This window comes from Rhopalosiphum maidis, chromosome 4, assembly GCF_003676215.2.
Source record: "Rhopalosiphum maidis isolate BTI-1 chromosome 4, ASM367621v3, whole genome shotgun sequence".
Lineage (NCBI taxonomy): Eukaryota > Metazoa > Arthropoda > Insecta > Hemiptera > Aphididae > Rhopalosiphum > Rhopalosiphum maidis.
In genome coordinates, this window is record NC_040880.1 from 23572771 (window position 1) to 23589817 (window position 17047).

The following is a 17047-nucleotide window of genomic DNA, read 5'->3' on the forward strand; positions in this document are numbered from 1 at the left end:
TTAATTTAAAAAAATGTATTTGTACTTGAATCTCAGTATGAAATGAATATTGCCATAAATGTAATGAAACAATGGAAGCGTATCGCATCAAATAGGGAAAGTTATACAGTTATATTACTTAGTACTTATACTTGTGAGTTATGATACATGATATATTGCAGGCAGTTACTTTAATAAAATATATATATATGATAAACTAAACAACAGCTTAGACTTAGCTGTTGGTGACGACTGTCTATTATAAACCGATTATAATGTGTTATAGATGTATATCATTACATATAAAACTTAAATTTAAAAGTTTAAAATTAGGTAATTTAAATGTAAACAATTTAAATTCTCAGGCATTTCCCACGGTCTTACAAGATCGAATTCGAACATTACACAGCTGAATAATTTATTCTCTTTATTTTTCAGTTTACCAACCATCTAGTATTTTCCATAAAAGTAAACTTTGGGAGCTCTATTGTCTCCTATAAATTTTATATCTAATCCTGTTGATGTAAACGTGCCATGAAAATAACAAATTATAAATTAAGTTATAAGTATAACTACAGTATATATATATATATCTATTATAGTTTATGTATATTTTGCATATTTAACATTTTCGAAAAAAAATAGATTTTTTTTAACCTATGTATATTGTATTTTAAATGATATTTACGTTTTTTATTTTTTACGTTGGTATTTATTGTCATCATCGCAACTTGCGATCGAATATTAATTTGACGAAAACGGTGTAATGTGCATTTAATCTCTATCACGATAATATGCCGAAATATTATCTTTTCGTAAGTCTATCTATTGTTTATTTGTTAGTAAATTGTTTGATACTTAGTAAGATATTTTGCATTTTTTATACATATTTTATAATTTTTTTGTGAATATTTTGCCTATTTTAGCTCATGTAGTTGTTGAATCCAATTTATAACTAATATTAGTTAACAATTTATACATATATATTATATATTATAGCTTAAAATAATAACATAATATCTTAGTTTCTATTGTGTATAGGTAGGTATTATTTGTTAATTTCATTATCCAAGCAATAGATTCTTAAAATAAATTTTGAATATATAAATACAATTATTTTTAGTACTTAATTGTTAACAATTTTTTTTTTTTGCAATTCTTTGATAGAAATATACGGTTTACTAGGTAACAATTTAGTTAATCAATAAGTAGAATCATATTATTAGTTGGGATTTTGGAAGCTGCGAGTTTTATACGATATATTACAGTTACAAATAGAATAAGATTGCCTTCGTTACTTATCACCGATATTTTTTTCAACTTTTTTCATAACACTAATCCTTACCTACGTTATTTTTATACAACGTAGGAATCACATATAGACGAAACTGGAAATAATATCAAATGATCATCGTTAAATAAAAGTTCACGCCATTTATACCCGCTGTAGATTTTATTAGTTGACCGACGACCGTTCAAGGTTCAGATAGAGTGTAGCTTAATATAAAATAAATATAAAAATAATTACGGTGGAACGCGGAAAAAACTTGGCATTAATAAATTGGCTTAAACAAAAATCGTTTTTTACGTCAACGAAAAGAAGGGCATATTAAATGATTATGTATACACACAGGACATGTTAAAAGACAGTAGCCATTAAAAAATACTATCAATGCTGGGTAAGCGCAATCATATTTTAAATACAATGGAGAAGATCGAACACCAAATTTTACAAGAAAATTGTAAACGCAATGTAAATAACAATTTAGACCGTCAAAAAATTTATGAACCTTTTTCAAAACGTATGGTGAACTTTTTAAAACAGTATAAACGTATAATTATAAATTTGGCAATGTGGTATACCCATTCGTGTTGTTTTACGGGTTTCCATTGTTATACAGTAAACATACACAAACGTAATTGTGTTCTCAAAAAGGTAAATCGTACACAATCGGGTTCTACCCACAGTTACGACCATTCAAATTTATTATTTCTACCTCATTTACAATAATACAATTATCATGTTCAAAATTATCACACAAATTCAACATATTAAGCACGTCTCATATTAAATTTATGAACATTAAATATTACCGATGGTAGAGGACAGTTTTCAGATGGAATTTTAAAAGCCTTTTGAAATGAATTCCAAGCATTTCCTAGGACAAACTTCATTGTTGAACATGCTTTAGGATTTCTGTTGACATAAGAATTTGATTTCCAACCTCTAGTTATACTCCAAGAAGAAAGGTTATAGTCTATCTACAAAATAAAAATTAATTTATAAATGTATAATGTAAATAACTACATAAACATACTAAATTAAATTAAATATTTTTAGAGAATAACTTTAAATAATTTAAATATTTTTAAAAAACATTTACATATTTTTTATATATTAAATAAAAATCATTAAAATTTACCACAATTAATAATAGTTATAGTAGCTTATTATAATATTAAAAAGAAAATTAGACTAGTATTTAACAGGTCTGATGTACAGTAGGACAATAAGAGTCAAGTTAAGTACCTCGTCATTGAGTATGTTACTGTCCGTTTAAAAAAGTTCAACAAGTAGATTGACTTTGAAAAAAATCAGTTTGTCATTCATACAAATAAGCAATGGTTAATATGTAAGTAATAGGTATTGAAAGACTAATAATAAGTCACTGTAATGAACTAATAAATAGGTAGACTAATTTTTAGTTTAATGATAAATCGGTGCACCTCAATGAAAAACGATTCTAAATGGAGACGGTCTTGTCAACACTTAACCACTATTACCAAGTATATTTTATCATATATTTATACAACTATTATAATAAATGATTTAAGTATTAGTAATACAGTATAAACTATTAAGGTGCAATCGTTTAAAATTAATTTAAATATTTTTAAATCGCCATTGCGTAGATATAATAACATCTAATAATATTCGTAATATTATCAAATTCCAATGAATATTATTTAATTACTACACAATAACTAAAATCGTTATTTTTTGTTTGAATATTCGAGCTCCTCAAAATTCGAACTTAAAATGTCTAGATTTTCAGCTATTTGAGTTTCAAAATACAAAAAAAAAAAAAATGAAAAATAAAACACTTATCATTATAAAATTAAAACATTCATCAACACGTTCCACCCAAAATCTTAAATCGAATTATAATAATTAAAAATACACCGAATATTCTAGTATTTAAATATATATATATTTATACATTTGATGTTACTTTTTAGAACATACCAAACTTAACTGACATAACCCTGTCAGCTAATATTTTAGCCAAATATCTTCATTATACTAGAAAAAATTAAAAATTATATTGATTATTTTTTACATATCGTGTTTTAATTATTATATACGATTATAGATACTTACGAATCAATTATAAATTTCAAATTAACTTACTGATAACGAATCGTCAAGAGGTGCTTGCGATGTTATATTTCCTTTTATTTCTGTAATATTTCTTGCTTTTTTACTTAAATATAGATTAAATTTCATTTGTAGATACTGTGTCGTCTCACAGGGACGTATCGTTTGAAATCACAATTCGATATTCTCCCTGAAATAAAAGAAAACTTAAAAAATAGTTTATATTTAACTTATAAATGGCCAAAACTGAAAATATGTCCGGTTTTATTGTTTTAATATATCTTGGAATTAAATTATTTACCACTGGCAAGTTTGGCATATAAACATCTTTTGATTTGGACACATAACAAATTATAAGAAGAAGAATTGTTTTCAATAAAAACATTATGATATTCACAGAAAAGAGCAACAATTAATAGGTATTGAAAGTTAAAAACGCGAGAATAAAAAATATTTACGAAATACAACTAGATACTAATAGGTATCTATTATCGTTATTATTTTGACTAGTACGTAACGATTCATGCATGAGTAATGTCTTTAAATTATGAATATAGTGTTATAATCTAATATATACATAATAATATAATAGGTATAAATGTATGTAATATAAATGTTATGTAGTAATTTAATTTTAATATGTACTGGTATTATTATAAAACATTTTACAAGGCATGTAATTATGTGGACGTTCTTTGATTTGAAATTAGAAGAGTAGAACATTGAATTAGTTCAATAAGAAGAAGAATTTTAAATAAATCATAAATTTTGTTATTCATACAAATAAGTAACGACTAACGATGTGTATTAGTAGTGCACTGTACTGCGTGTATATGCATCGTTACAAGACCTTAGGAGGACGTCTCACCCGCATATGTGTCTCCGTCTTACACACGTACGACATGATAAATTTTCGTTCACCAGTTTCAATAGTGTGATTTTAGTTTTAATATAAGAGTGAATTGACCTACTATAAAGCTTTTTGGTAAGAACATTATCTGTGTTCTCTCATTGGGTTTTTACGATATTTTAATTTTTAGGTGAATTATGAGTATGAAATTATTAAATATTTAAAAATGCTCATAATTCACTTAAAAATTAAAATGTCGTAAAAAACCAACGAGAGAACACAGATAATGTTCTTACCAAATAGTTTTATAATAGGTTAATTCACTCTAATATTAAAACTAAAAGCAGACTATTGAAACAAAAATTTACTATGTCGTACGTGTGTAAGACGGAGACAACACATGCGAGTGAGACGTCCTCTTAACTCCGAATACGCGGTTTTTTTAACCTCGTAACTCCGCACATAAGTTTTTTATTTTTTTATTGTTAAAATACAATATATATTATTAAAATTAAATAAAAATAATATTAGATAGAAAATACCGGAAACATCATAATCTAAACGATGTATATCACTAACATTTATATCAATTATTTTAAGTCTATAGGTAGTTATAACTAAAAACGAATTATTTAATAAAAATAATAATAATCAACACATACAACAAAAATCGTCGTTGCCAGTATAAAATTAAATGCAATACAACTATAATGTAAATTAAAATTAGTTAATATTATTAAATTAAGCTAAACTTTTTACAAAATTATATCTATCAATTTGGTTGTCGTTGAATAATTCTATTTTTTTATTTATAATTTGCATATTAATATTTTGTTGAGTTCTAATTATATTACTGTCATTATTATTGCAGCAGAATTTGTTCGTATGTAAGAATCCGTTTGAGTAACTAAAACATTTTTAATAAAAACTGTAATACTTGGATGTACTGAAGTAAATAAATCATCAAATTTGGCATGAAAAGACTCACTCAATTAAATAGATTTGTAATAACATCAGAGAACTGATCAGTGATCGCTGTTGATTCGTTGAATCACTAAGGCATGGTAAGTTATAACCGATACACAACAATAACGATTAGATATGACTTTGCAGATATAATAGTTTAATTTTAATTTCGACTTAATTTTACACCGATGTAGGTAGCGATTTCTTAATCTTAATTTATTTTTATGGCATGTGGAAATTTGGCGTTATAAATATTTTTAGGACGCGGAGTTACGGCGCATTCATTTTTTAGACCGTGCGGAAATACGGTGCATGCGAAGCTACGGTACGGATTCACAAGATACTTTTATTCGTGTGGAACTATAGACCTACGGTACGTCCGATAATGGGTTTTAAAAATTTAAAAATGTGAGTTGGGATACCTTATCAGTAATCAGTGAAGGTGCGGTTTCCGAGGCGGGTCTACAGGTAGCGGCGACAAGTCGCCGCGACACGTCGCTAGTTTAAATTTTTACGAACATTATAATATAGGCTGGTTTGGAACGCGTGCATGCCATCTAGCGGCAACCGATCTTTTGGTAGCGGCGACCGACGAAACGACTGCATCGCGATCAGTAGGAGTGTGAATGTGTACTCTAAAGCAACAAGTTTGACCGCCTGCAACATAATACATATTATACCTTTTTAGTATCTAATTATAATTAATTTTTATTTTTAAACAATTTATAAATATAGTAGGTACATACTACATATAGTACATATAGTACTTACTTGTATATTAAAGTAGATATACTTATACTTATACATTATGCAAAATAAAACTATGCGCCAGTTCGAATTGTTGGTAAATGAAGACATTCTATCAGGAGAAAACAAAAAAAATAAAAAAAAATCTCAGCCAACATTTAGGGAATTAATTTTACAAGATCCGTCGTGGCAGGAAATGTCCATTGACGTAAATAAATCTGGTAAGTACAATATGAAATATAAAATATAAAGTAGTATGATAAGGTTAAGACTAAATATTCTAGTTTATAATTATTTATGAATTGTTATTAGATAGACCTTTAAAAAATTTAAAATGCTATTAATACAATAATATTTTTTAATAATAATAATACATTTTATAACTTATAATATTTTATAGTTAAAGATACATTGAAAACCATTGTGTCTTCGTACTCTGAAAATAAGCGAAAACTTGATACGGAATATGCAGCTCCAGATAAAAAGAAAATATTGTTGTTGGCTCCTCATCTTAGCTTTTTAGAAGAAATGCTAAACAAACGAAAGTACGTATAAAGTTTTATAATTTATTTTACTTATAATACCTATTTAAGATATATTTCAATGATAGGCAAAGTGAAAACATAACTAGTTATGTTTAATGTTATTACTTATTTGTCATAAAAAATATAATATGTGTATTTATTCACTGGGCGTCTGGGCTTATATCTCGCAAAAGGTTATTGACTTAATGGATACCTACTCATCACTTAAAAATTATAATATTACTGCCTAGTACCTCAAAAAATACATATTTGAAAGTAATTTTCGTAATCAATTATACCTCTAAAATTCGTAGTAATTAGTAATAATAATAAACAACAATATATTATAATTTATGATATACTAAATAGTTAATATTATGAAATTAAACATGGTGTACCTACTGGTTATTAAGGGTTAATAGCCTGAATAGGTTATTGCCTATTGAAACTACTGTAATTTAGCCGTAATCATCGCCCATACATGATGACTATAATTAATATTTATTATTTTATTTTATTACTTAAATTACAGAGCAACTTCAAATCTTGATCATAGAAACATCAACTCTCAAAATGAAGACACTGAAGTAATGAATATTGTTGATAACGGTGTAGAAAATAATTTACTACCCAACACATCATCTCAAACAACAATATATAAAAAAAAAAATGATCAATTACACAATAGTTTTGAAAAGAAGCCAAAGGAGCAACAAACATTTGAAACAATTACGTCACAAAACGAAAATATTTTTTTAAAACGCGATGAATGCGATGATATCGATCATTTTTTTAAAAGCCTCTCTTTATCAATAAAAAAATTACCATCAAAAGGAATTTCTGAGGCAAAATTAAAAATGCTGTCAACATTTATGGAGATTGAAGATAAGTACACGGATTATCCATCAACCTCTGCAGAGTAACACAATTCATAAGGCACACAGGATGGACAATGGTCAGTATAATTTTCTTCAACATGCATCAACTTGTAAAGTATACCCCAGTACTTCAAATTTTAACCATGACAAAGACAGTAAGATTTCAGATAATTATATAAAAAATAAATAATTATTAGTGGAATTCAAATTTATATGTAATTGACATTATTTATAAGAGCATTACTTATTTCAACAAAATATTTTAAAAACAATATATTAGATAATACTTTAATAGTCCATTAAACATAGCCACATAAGTATAATATATAAATATAATAATATGTAAGTTAACGTTAAAGTCTTTAAAAATATATTATAAATATTAAAAATTACATAAGTAGGTACGCATATACAGAAATATAAACGTATGTATCACGGATCAACAAATATACAATATAAATATTAGCTAGGTATAATATTATTATTAAGTATACCTATAGTAATACATATTAGTTATTAATTTTTTTTTAAATTATTTAATATAATGATACACTATATTATGATATAATTGTTAATTTATTTGCGGTAGACCGCATACTATATGACAGCCTCCTAAACGATATAATATGATGAAATTGATGAGGTTGTTAAGAGGATGTCATACCCGTATGTGTTATCTCGTATGTCTTATGAACTTGAAACAGCAAATTCGCATTCAGCAGAATCAATTTTATGCTATTAGCTTTAACATCAAGTGTAGCTATTAAAATATCCAAATAGTAATTAAGAGTTTCCAAACGTTTTGAGCATTCGGTTTATATATACCATATTCATAATTATATACAAATGAAACAAATCTGTTATTGTTATAAAATACTAGCTACAAATCTATTAGCTAAAACACATCGTAAGTGTAATTAAATATGTGTATACCCACAGTCAGTAGATTTTTTTCATTAGCGTGGAAAATATCCAACGTAGGTATACCTACGAGTACTGACTGAATCAGTATTGTATACCTATAGTAAAACCTACCGTACCGGAAACGGGGTCATTTTCGATACTTTTTATGGGAAAACCTCCGAATAGGTACCTGTTTTAATCTTAATTTAAAAATAATGTCAAAACAACCGAAGAAAAATATGTTTACGCTATAGAATAACAATAACAAATTTGTTTCACGACATTGAATTGTATTTATATAATATGTATGCTTTCATAATTTTTTTGTCGTATTCGTTTAATTATATGTACCCATTGATTAAATATTAAAATTATATTATATCTACTATTAAGACATTAAATAATAATATTATAATTTAATTGATTCTAGTGCATTTTTTTTCCTTTGCGCATTTATCCTTGACAAACTACAAATTCATTAGAACTGGTGAATGGTGATGTATTATGTTAGTCCAACATCATTCGATCAATAAATATGTTGGTCGGCATAATATTACATTATTATTTTCGTACAACGTACTTGTAAGCTATAGAGCAAAACATTATTATAAAGCTCATTCCTACCACTCTTCTTGTGCAACCTAACTGTGGATTTTGCCACCCACATTATTTGGGTGTAAATCAATACTGTACCGCCGAAAACTGACACGTTTCTGACCTTTAACCAGCTTCGACATCAGCTCTTACCCGGCCGGATTTTGGGTGGTAGGGAGGACGTTTGCAAGCCCGCGTAGCTGGTGTGTCAAGATAATAATATACCGTTGTCAGCACAACAGTTTTGTGTAATTTGTAATTTTTATGATGAAAGTTTATACTTTTTAAAGATAAACCAATTAGAGAAAAAATGATACAACATTAATACTACCTATATAATATTATAAAAGCGTGATAACAGTATTCCTTGTGTCTAGTACCATCTGTATCTACCAGAACGTGTTTTGGCCTTATTTTCAATAATTTTTCCCCGAAAGTAGACGAACGTCGACGACACTCGCGACGAAAACGACAACAATATTTATAATTATTATATAGGTATAAATACATAATTAAATCAGATATATTTTAATGTGTAGTGTAAATGTACAAGACAGTGTTGTCATTTAGAATTTGGATTGCGGAAAGTATTTATTTGCGTTTTTAAAATTCAATATTACGTTAATCCGGCCTACTTTTTAAATAGGTTTAGCTGAAAAATGGATAGATTCCAGACAGAATTAGTGACTTGTATTGTGTAAATATGAGTATTAAAATAATTGAAATAACGTGACTATCGTAGAAAACCAAGAGGTTGAGTTTAGACTGTAATAAATTCTATTAGAATATACAATTATTAATTATTATACACTTTTACCTTTTTTCGGTATGAAACGATATCGGCTGTGCTTGTGATTTATCAACGAGTAACAACTGTCGTTTTTAATCACTTATTTAACAACACATTATGCTCGTGTTAACTAAAAACAATAAAAATAAAATAACATTTATCATTATTGCCACCGCGAATGACGCGTGTGTCTATAAGTCCCAAAGACAGGCGATAAAAGCAGTATACTATAATAATAATATGTATACATTTATATCGTCGTTTAATTCTCGTGATTAAATCGAGCGAGTATTTTTCAGAATCACGTCAATAGTAAGTTGTAATATTATAACAACATCGTGACGGTCGTAATCGTCTTTTGATGCATCATAATATTATAATATAATATGTAAGGGTATAGCTAATTTTTTTATATTTTATTTTTTGCCGATTCTCCTTTTTCACTAACTAGTGAGACTATTGTTACAAGATATGACAAGCTTATAGGATATAACAAGCCAAGTAAATTAAAATTTAGGCATACATGTACTTTCTACGACAGCATTACATATTGACCAATATTTACTATTTAGACTTGATAATAGAAAATAGGAACACACAGTGCTCGAATTGGAAATATAAAAGAAAGGGGACTATCAGACTTGAAAAAAATTAGCGTTCCACTCAATGATTGAAACCAACCTAAATCGTGGGGGGCACATCCCCCAAATAGTATTATCGACAATAATCAAAAAAACATTACAACGATACAAAAAGTACACAACAACAATAAATAATTATTATTAATTAAAAACAAATATTTTATTTTATTTTGAAATACAAACTATAATTATTTAAATTTTTAATATATTCCATAGCTCTATATATAATATGAATGGCTCTCTTCGTTATTTTGTCGCTTAGGGCAGCAGTTAACTTAATCGCAGCACATCGTTTGTCCTTCTGTGATACAACATAATGCTCGTGTAAATAGGTTAGGTATATAAGTATATAAATATTATTAGCAGCTGTAACCCTTTATTATAATAATTATCTTATATCTTTTGATTTTTATCATTAATGAAATTTACAATTTATTACATATTTTATTCAAATTGATAATACATAATATACTATATATTATATAGTATATAAACGTTTTACAAGTTTTTCAATAATGATTTATATGAGGGCTGTTTAATTAAAAATACAAGAAGGGGTATACGCTAAAATAAATACAATTTTGAAGGGGAGCTCCCCCCCCAATTCGAGCACTGGGAACACAATATACTATTATACGAACGCTTGGCACGTGTCGTCCCGGGAATTGGGGTGCTTATTGCGGAATAGGGATCATATAAAAACGGCTTTGTTTATCCATCATTATTGATCGGCCTGTTCCTATAACAACCGCGGCCGTCGTCAAGGAGATCGCGAAGGCTGTTCAGGATTTGGCGAGTTCCCATACGAAGCATTCTAACGCACACACTACGCCGACGACAACGTACACCTCCACCCAAGACCCAACGTCAATCCAGGTAAACTTCATCTGGACAAGCCAGAAAAGGGAGAGGGTCATGGGAGCTGATGGTGATATAAACGAAACAGCATATAGCTAATATAGGGGGATTTTATGCCCCGAACGGATATAGTTTTGAATACATATGCCACAGTATTATAGTAAAACAATTTACGTTTCGGCACTTATTAGCATATTAAACGATAATTAATTAAAAAAACAATATACTAATAACTAATAATGTAAGTAGTTTATTGTTATTATAAATATTATTAAACATTACCTATGACATTATTAAATTAAATGATTTACCTTTAAAACCAACACTTTTGTAGAGGACTAGAATACTTAGACTCATCTATAGCACCTATTAAATAAGTAATTTTTTATAGCATACGATTAATTAGATTTATATTATTAAAAACAACAGCAAATTATAACAATACATATTTGTTGAGATCAATAAGCCGCAACAATGGCCCACGCACCACTTTACCTAACCATGTATCGGCGACCTATATTTTGACATTTTTTCACCGACCACACACATCCGTGTGAATATTATCTGTTGACTCTTTGTAAATTATTTTTGGTAGATTAAATTCTTATCGCGTGTCACTTATATGTAAATATCATGTGTATTATCGACTGTCGTGTACTCGTGTACCTACCTACTATAAAAGTAGTCGCAAAATGTGCTCTTTCTAGAAACAATACCAGTTTTTTAATATTATATTATATTATATTCATATATTCTGTGACGCGAATTGTCATTTATTTTCATATTGCGACTTGCGAGTAGCAAATCGTCATAATATACTATCAATTGAACAGAAATGTATTTATTTTTGATTTCCTGTAAAATTGCAAATACCTATTAAATAAATAATAATAATATAATTTTCATCATAGAAAAAATTGTACGAGGGTACGAGATTTAATTTTTTACGAAATCGCGTAAAATAACGATATATTAAATTCAAATATAGGTAATAATACAATATATCCTACTAATTATCCTAGAATGACAAATAATCTCAGTTCAGAATCATTTTTCGTATACAATGATACCCGTCATTGTATTCAAATTTAACACATCCATTATAGTGACCTACTCTCTCTCCGTCTCTATACTATACAGCGGAGCGATACCCACTTGCTCACCCTTTTTTTTTCATGTTTATTATGTTTTTTATATTTCTAGTAGTATAATAGTTAATAATAATTAATAAAAGAGTAATCGTTATATTATTACAAACCTATCTGGCTATTGGCTGTGTATATAATTATAAAGTTATTAGATTAGTAGATCATCATTATTTTTTGAATCTGTACGGAATTTTTTTTGTTAACAACTATTATTTGTGACTGTCAAGCTGTTATACCTTAATGTTGTAGCTAAATAAACAATTTTAGCTAACTTGGCCTTATACCAACTATATAATCATTAGTCAATGTGAAATGATTATTATAATGTAAACATTTAATAAAATATTTTAAACACATTTTATTTTTAGTATCTAGTCAATCATATATTATAGTTAATTATTTAAAATCTGTCAATAAATTAAAATACATTAAAAAAGAAAAATAGAGGATGCTACAGATGCATTTATTATTTCTGTGCAATACACGTACATAGCTTTACACTCTGAATTTTCAATATTTTAAGTACTTATATTTATAATCAGCTAATAAACATTTTTGAACTTTTGTATTTCATTTACTCATAACTCACTTTAAAATTAAAATACAGTGAGTTTCGCTTAATGTGATCAAATTGGTTCAAATCACTTTGATTCTATTCACCGGTTGATTCCATAAAACATTTTTTTTTTTATTGATGAGTTTATATTTATATGTATGTTTAAAATTAGATTAAAATAAAATAAAGTAAAGAAACTATCTATTTTTTATTGTACTTGAGAATCTACTAATTTAATTTTCATACTAGTCTGAAATTAAAATCCATATTCAGTTAATAAAATAATTTATACCTACATGATTTTTAATTATTTAAAAATAAATAATTAATAATGTATGTACATATTATATTTATAACTTTTGGTATTAAATTCTAATAAAAGGTTAATTTAACATTAATAAAATATGAATTGGTTTGGGATTTTCAATTTTGATTCTTATAAACAATTGATTCTATAAACCAGTGATCACATTAAGCTGAACTCACTGTATTTAAAAACCTAGAAGTAAACAAGTAGTATGATATTATTTAATTTAAATAATACCATGAAAAACTTTAATATACTTTCTAATTTAATAATTTTATTAAAAAAAAAAACAGTTCTAATAATACAATAAATACACACTTAACTCGGTATGTTATGTGTATGTAACACATAAAAAATGAATGCATGTGCTATGCTTTTTTATTTTGAATCTTTTATATGCATGAATTGTAAAACAGTCATATTAATATACTAAAGTGTAACTTTATTAATTATTTATTATAACATTCAATAGTTTCAAACATTGTAACATACAAATCTTAGTTTATGATATAAGAATTGTGACAACACATTAGTTAGAAAATAAAAAAAATGGAATAAGCTAATATAATTGTTGAAATTAAATAATATTCTACAACATTTAATATAATTAGTTATATAAGATTGCATGCTATAATTTAAGTGTTGTTATACATAATTAAAGTAAAAATGAATGCTTATATGGTTATTATGACAAATTTTAATTGCGGATGAGACAATGAATTCGGGGGAGGGCACATCTTTTTTTTGGGTAGTCAAGCTACGCTACCCATTGCCTTCATATATATGGAGATGTATATTACTTCTATTACAATTAGGTACACTCATATTATATAATATATATTATTACAGTTTATAATTATTTTATTTGAAATGTCTGTATTATTATTTAACATATTTCTTTCAACAATAATATTCATTTTTCATTACAACACTCAGTAATTTCAAACATGATTAATTAAAATTTATAATACACCATATAACTTAGCTAATAATATATAAGAATTATTATAATATAACATTATTTAGAAAATAAAAAAATTAAATTAAGCTTATATATATTTTAATATAATATTAATTATTTTTATAACACATTAACATCCACAAACATTAATAATAACATACAATATATCCAGTGGCATATTTAAAAAACCGTCTAACTATTCAAACTCAAAAAATTACACACTTTGAAAAAAAAATGTTACCACTAAAATTTGTTTGTTACAATCCATGTATCATATATGGCCACCGTCATGGCGAACAAATCCGTGACGTTACGCGCAATGTCAAAATTCACTGTAACTATAGCAAACAAATAGTCAAACAAATTTTAGTTGTATCATTGTCTTAGTTAGACTCTATTATATTTATTACAATAATAAAATAATAATTATTTTTTTGAGTTGAATGGTCCTTAAAGGGTTCAAATAAAGCCGGCAAATCCATAAGAGGGGCCTCGTACAAAATTATTAGTAACAAACTTCCCCTCATTTTTACAAAATTGCTGAAATAACCAATATTAATTTTAGTAGTAGGTATAATGTAGAATAATTTCGATTTACGTGTATAAGTTATTACTTTATTAGTTCAATCAATCTTTTCTATTTTTGAAGAATTTTTATTTATTTAAATTATTTTATTATTAAAACAATGGTAAATTATATTCAAGTTTACAAAATTCATTTTATTTTTTAGTCAATATTAAAAATTAACTTTATAATTTAAGTGGGCCTCAGTATACAATTTAAGAGGGGGCCCCGTCAGCATTTGCCAACTAAACGATCGTTAAATCCGCCACTGATATATATCTTAGCTTGTTTTAAGTATTGTAATTACACATTATTTAGAAATTAAAAAAATGGTATTAAGTTTATATATATTTAAATATAATATTAATTATTTATTAGCACACCCAATAATTTCAAACATTATAATATATAATAAAGCTTAACTTATAGTATAAATATATACTGTGATAAAACATTATTTGTGAAATAAATGGTATTAAGCTTATATATATTTTAATATAATATTAATTATTTATTAGCACACCCAATAATTTAAAACATTATAGTATATAATAAAGCTTAACTTATAATATAAATATATATTGTGATAAAACATTATTTGTGAAATAAATGGTATTAAGCTTATATATATTTTAATATAATATTAATTATTTATTAGCACACCCAATAATTTCAAACATTATAGTATATAATAAAGCTTAACTTATAATATAAATATATATTGTGATAAAACATTATTTGTGAAATAAATGGTATTAAGCTTATATATATTTTAATATAATATTAATTATTTATTAGCACACCCAATAATTTCAAACATTATAGTATATAATAAAGCTTAACTTATAATATAAATATATATTGTGATAAAACATTATTTGTGAAATAAATGGTATTAAGCTTATATATATTTTAATATAATATTGATTATTTATTAGCACACCCAATCATTTCAAACATTATAATATGCAATATATCTTAGCTTAAAATATAAATATTGTGATTACACACAATTTAGAAAATAAAAGAATTGTATTAAGTTAATATATATTTTAATATAAAATTAATTATTTATTTTAAGTTTCAACACCCAATAATTCAAATATAATATAAGCATTGTGAAAAAAAACATTATATATTATAATTATTATTATAATCATTATACATTATGTAAAATCATTGACTGTTAAAATATGATATTTGTTTTTAATCAGTTTTAAAAATTAGTTGAATTAAAATTAACCAAATTAGGATCAGTGGCGGCTTAAGTCTTCATAACTCAAAGAGCAAGTTTCTAAATAACCCACCCATCCCCCAACTACATTTACTAAGACCAATGTTAATATTTTGAGGTACTTCTTTAGTTAAATTTTTCATTAACTTTTACAATTTTTGATATAAATACACTTATTTTTTACTTGAATGATAAATTTTCTGTTATAAATTACGAATAAACCTGTTAAACTTAAAACATTTTTTCCCTCATTTTCAGAGCAGGAGCAATCGCTCTTAGTATTTTTATAACAAGCCGCCCCTGATTAGGATACTATACAAACAAATACATTTTTAAAATTTTTACTATTTTTGACAACTGATTATCAAAAATAGAATTTAAAGTCTGATTATTTTAAAAAGTTATAATTTCAATAATCTTATTATGTAGCTAGAGTATTTTTTTTTTTTAATTAAGTGATAAACCAATATCAAATTGACCTAAAAATTGAACAAGGAAAATTTTTAATTTAAAACCTTTAAATTGCCTAAATCTAAATGTAAAACTTAGCTTTAAATTGGTTATTAAATTTTTCTGAACATTATTGAAACATCAATAAAACTTCTTATACTTACAATAAAAACATTTAATTAAATTTTAATAATCTTATGTTTGATTTAACATTTATAATTGACCACAAAAAAAAAAAACATAGTTCTTTCAAATCTTTAACATACAAGCAACATCAATGTAAAACTATGATTTTGAAAGAAATCATCCAAATAAATAATACCTGATTCCACTCAACCTCAAACAATTCTAAACTTCTTGTTTGACAAAGAATTTTAAAATACTTGAATAAATAGTTTGCTATGCGCAAAATTATTTCTAAAGAAAGTAAATATTTTGATAAATCATAAATGTATTCAGTAGTATCAACTTTTAATTTTTAAATACAGCTGTTAAAATTGTTTTCAACAAAATAAATTTGATCATGTTCAATTTTTAATTTTTAAAACTGATATTAAAAATAAAAAATTTAAAAACAGAATGCTGCTTATATATTATACATAATTATCTAATTTGTATCTATAAAACCAAAAATAATATCTTTTAAATTGATAATATATTTTTTTTAACACTTATTAAAACAATTACTATTAAATCAATTATATTCAGCATAAATAT

The 17047-nt window shown here is 25.7% G+C and overlaps 2 protein-coding genes across 2 annotated transcripts; one reads left to right on the forward strand and one right to left on the reverse strand.

The window, feature by feature from the left end:
• Positions 1–429: 429 nt before the first annotated feature.
• Positions 430–3487, reverse strand: LOC113550193. Its single transcript, XM_026951894.1, has 3 exons — positions 3392–3487; positions 2069–2241; positions 430–508 (listed from the first exon to the last, which is right to left on the reverse strand). The coding sequence occupies exons 1-3, from the start codon at positions 3485–3487 to the stop codon at positions 430–432; spliced, it is 348 nt and encodes a 115-aa protein (XP_026807695.1).
• Positions 3488–6023: 2536 nt separating this feature from the next.
• Positions 6024–7541, forward strand: LOC113549885. Its single transcript, XM_026951386.1, has 3 exons — positions 6024–6142; positions 6322–6466; positions 6978–7541. The coding sequence occupies exons 1-3, from the start codon at positions 6118–6120 to the stop codon at positions 7366–7368; spliced, it is 561 nt and encodes a 186-aa protein (XP_026807187.1). The 5' UTR covers positions 6024–6117; the 3' UTR covers positions 7369–7541.
• The last annotated feature ends 9506 nt before the right edge of the window (positions 7542–17047 follow it).

Bases quoted from the DNA above. Each gene is read 5' to 3' on its own strand.
- LOC113550193 (XM_026951894.1), bottom strand. From the start codon at position 3,487: ATGAAATTTAATCTATATTTAAGTAAAAAAGCAAGAAATATTACAGAA. The intron at 2,242-3,391 runs GTAAGTTAATTT...TTTATTTTGTAG, and splicing joins CTCTTGACGATTCGTTATCA to ATAGACTATAACCTTTCTTC. The intron at 509-2,068 runs ATTTAATGTTCA...TTTTCATGGCAC, and splicing joins TGTCCTCTACCATCGGTAAT to GTTTACATCAACAGGATTAG.
- LOC113549885 (XM_026951386.1), top strand. From the start codon at position 6,118: ATGTCCATTGACGTAAATAAATCTG. The intron at 6,143-6,321 runs GTAAGTACAATA...AATATTTTATAG, and splicing joins CATTGACGTAAATAAATCTG to TTAAAGATACATTGAAAACC. The intron at 6,467-6,977 runs GTACGTATAAAG...CTTAAATTACAG, and splicing joins GAAATGCTAAACAAACGAAA to AGCAACTTCAAATCTTGATC.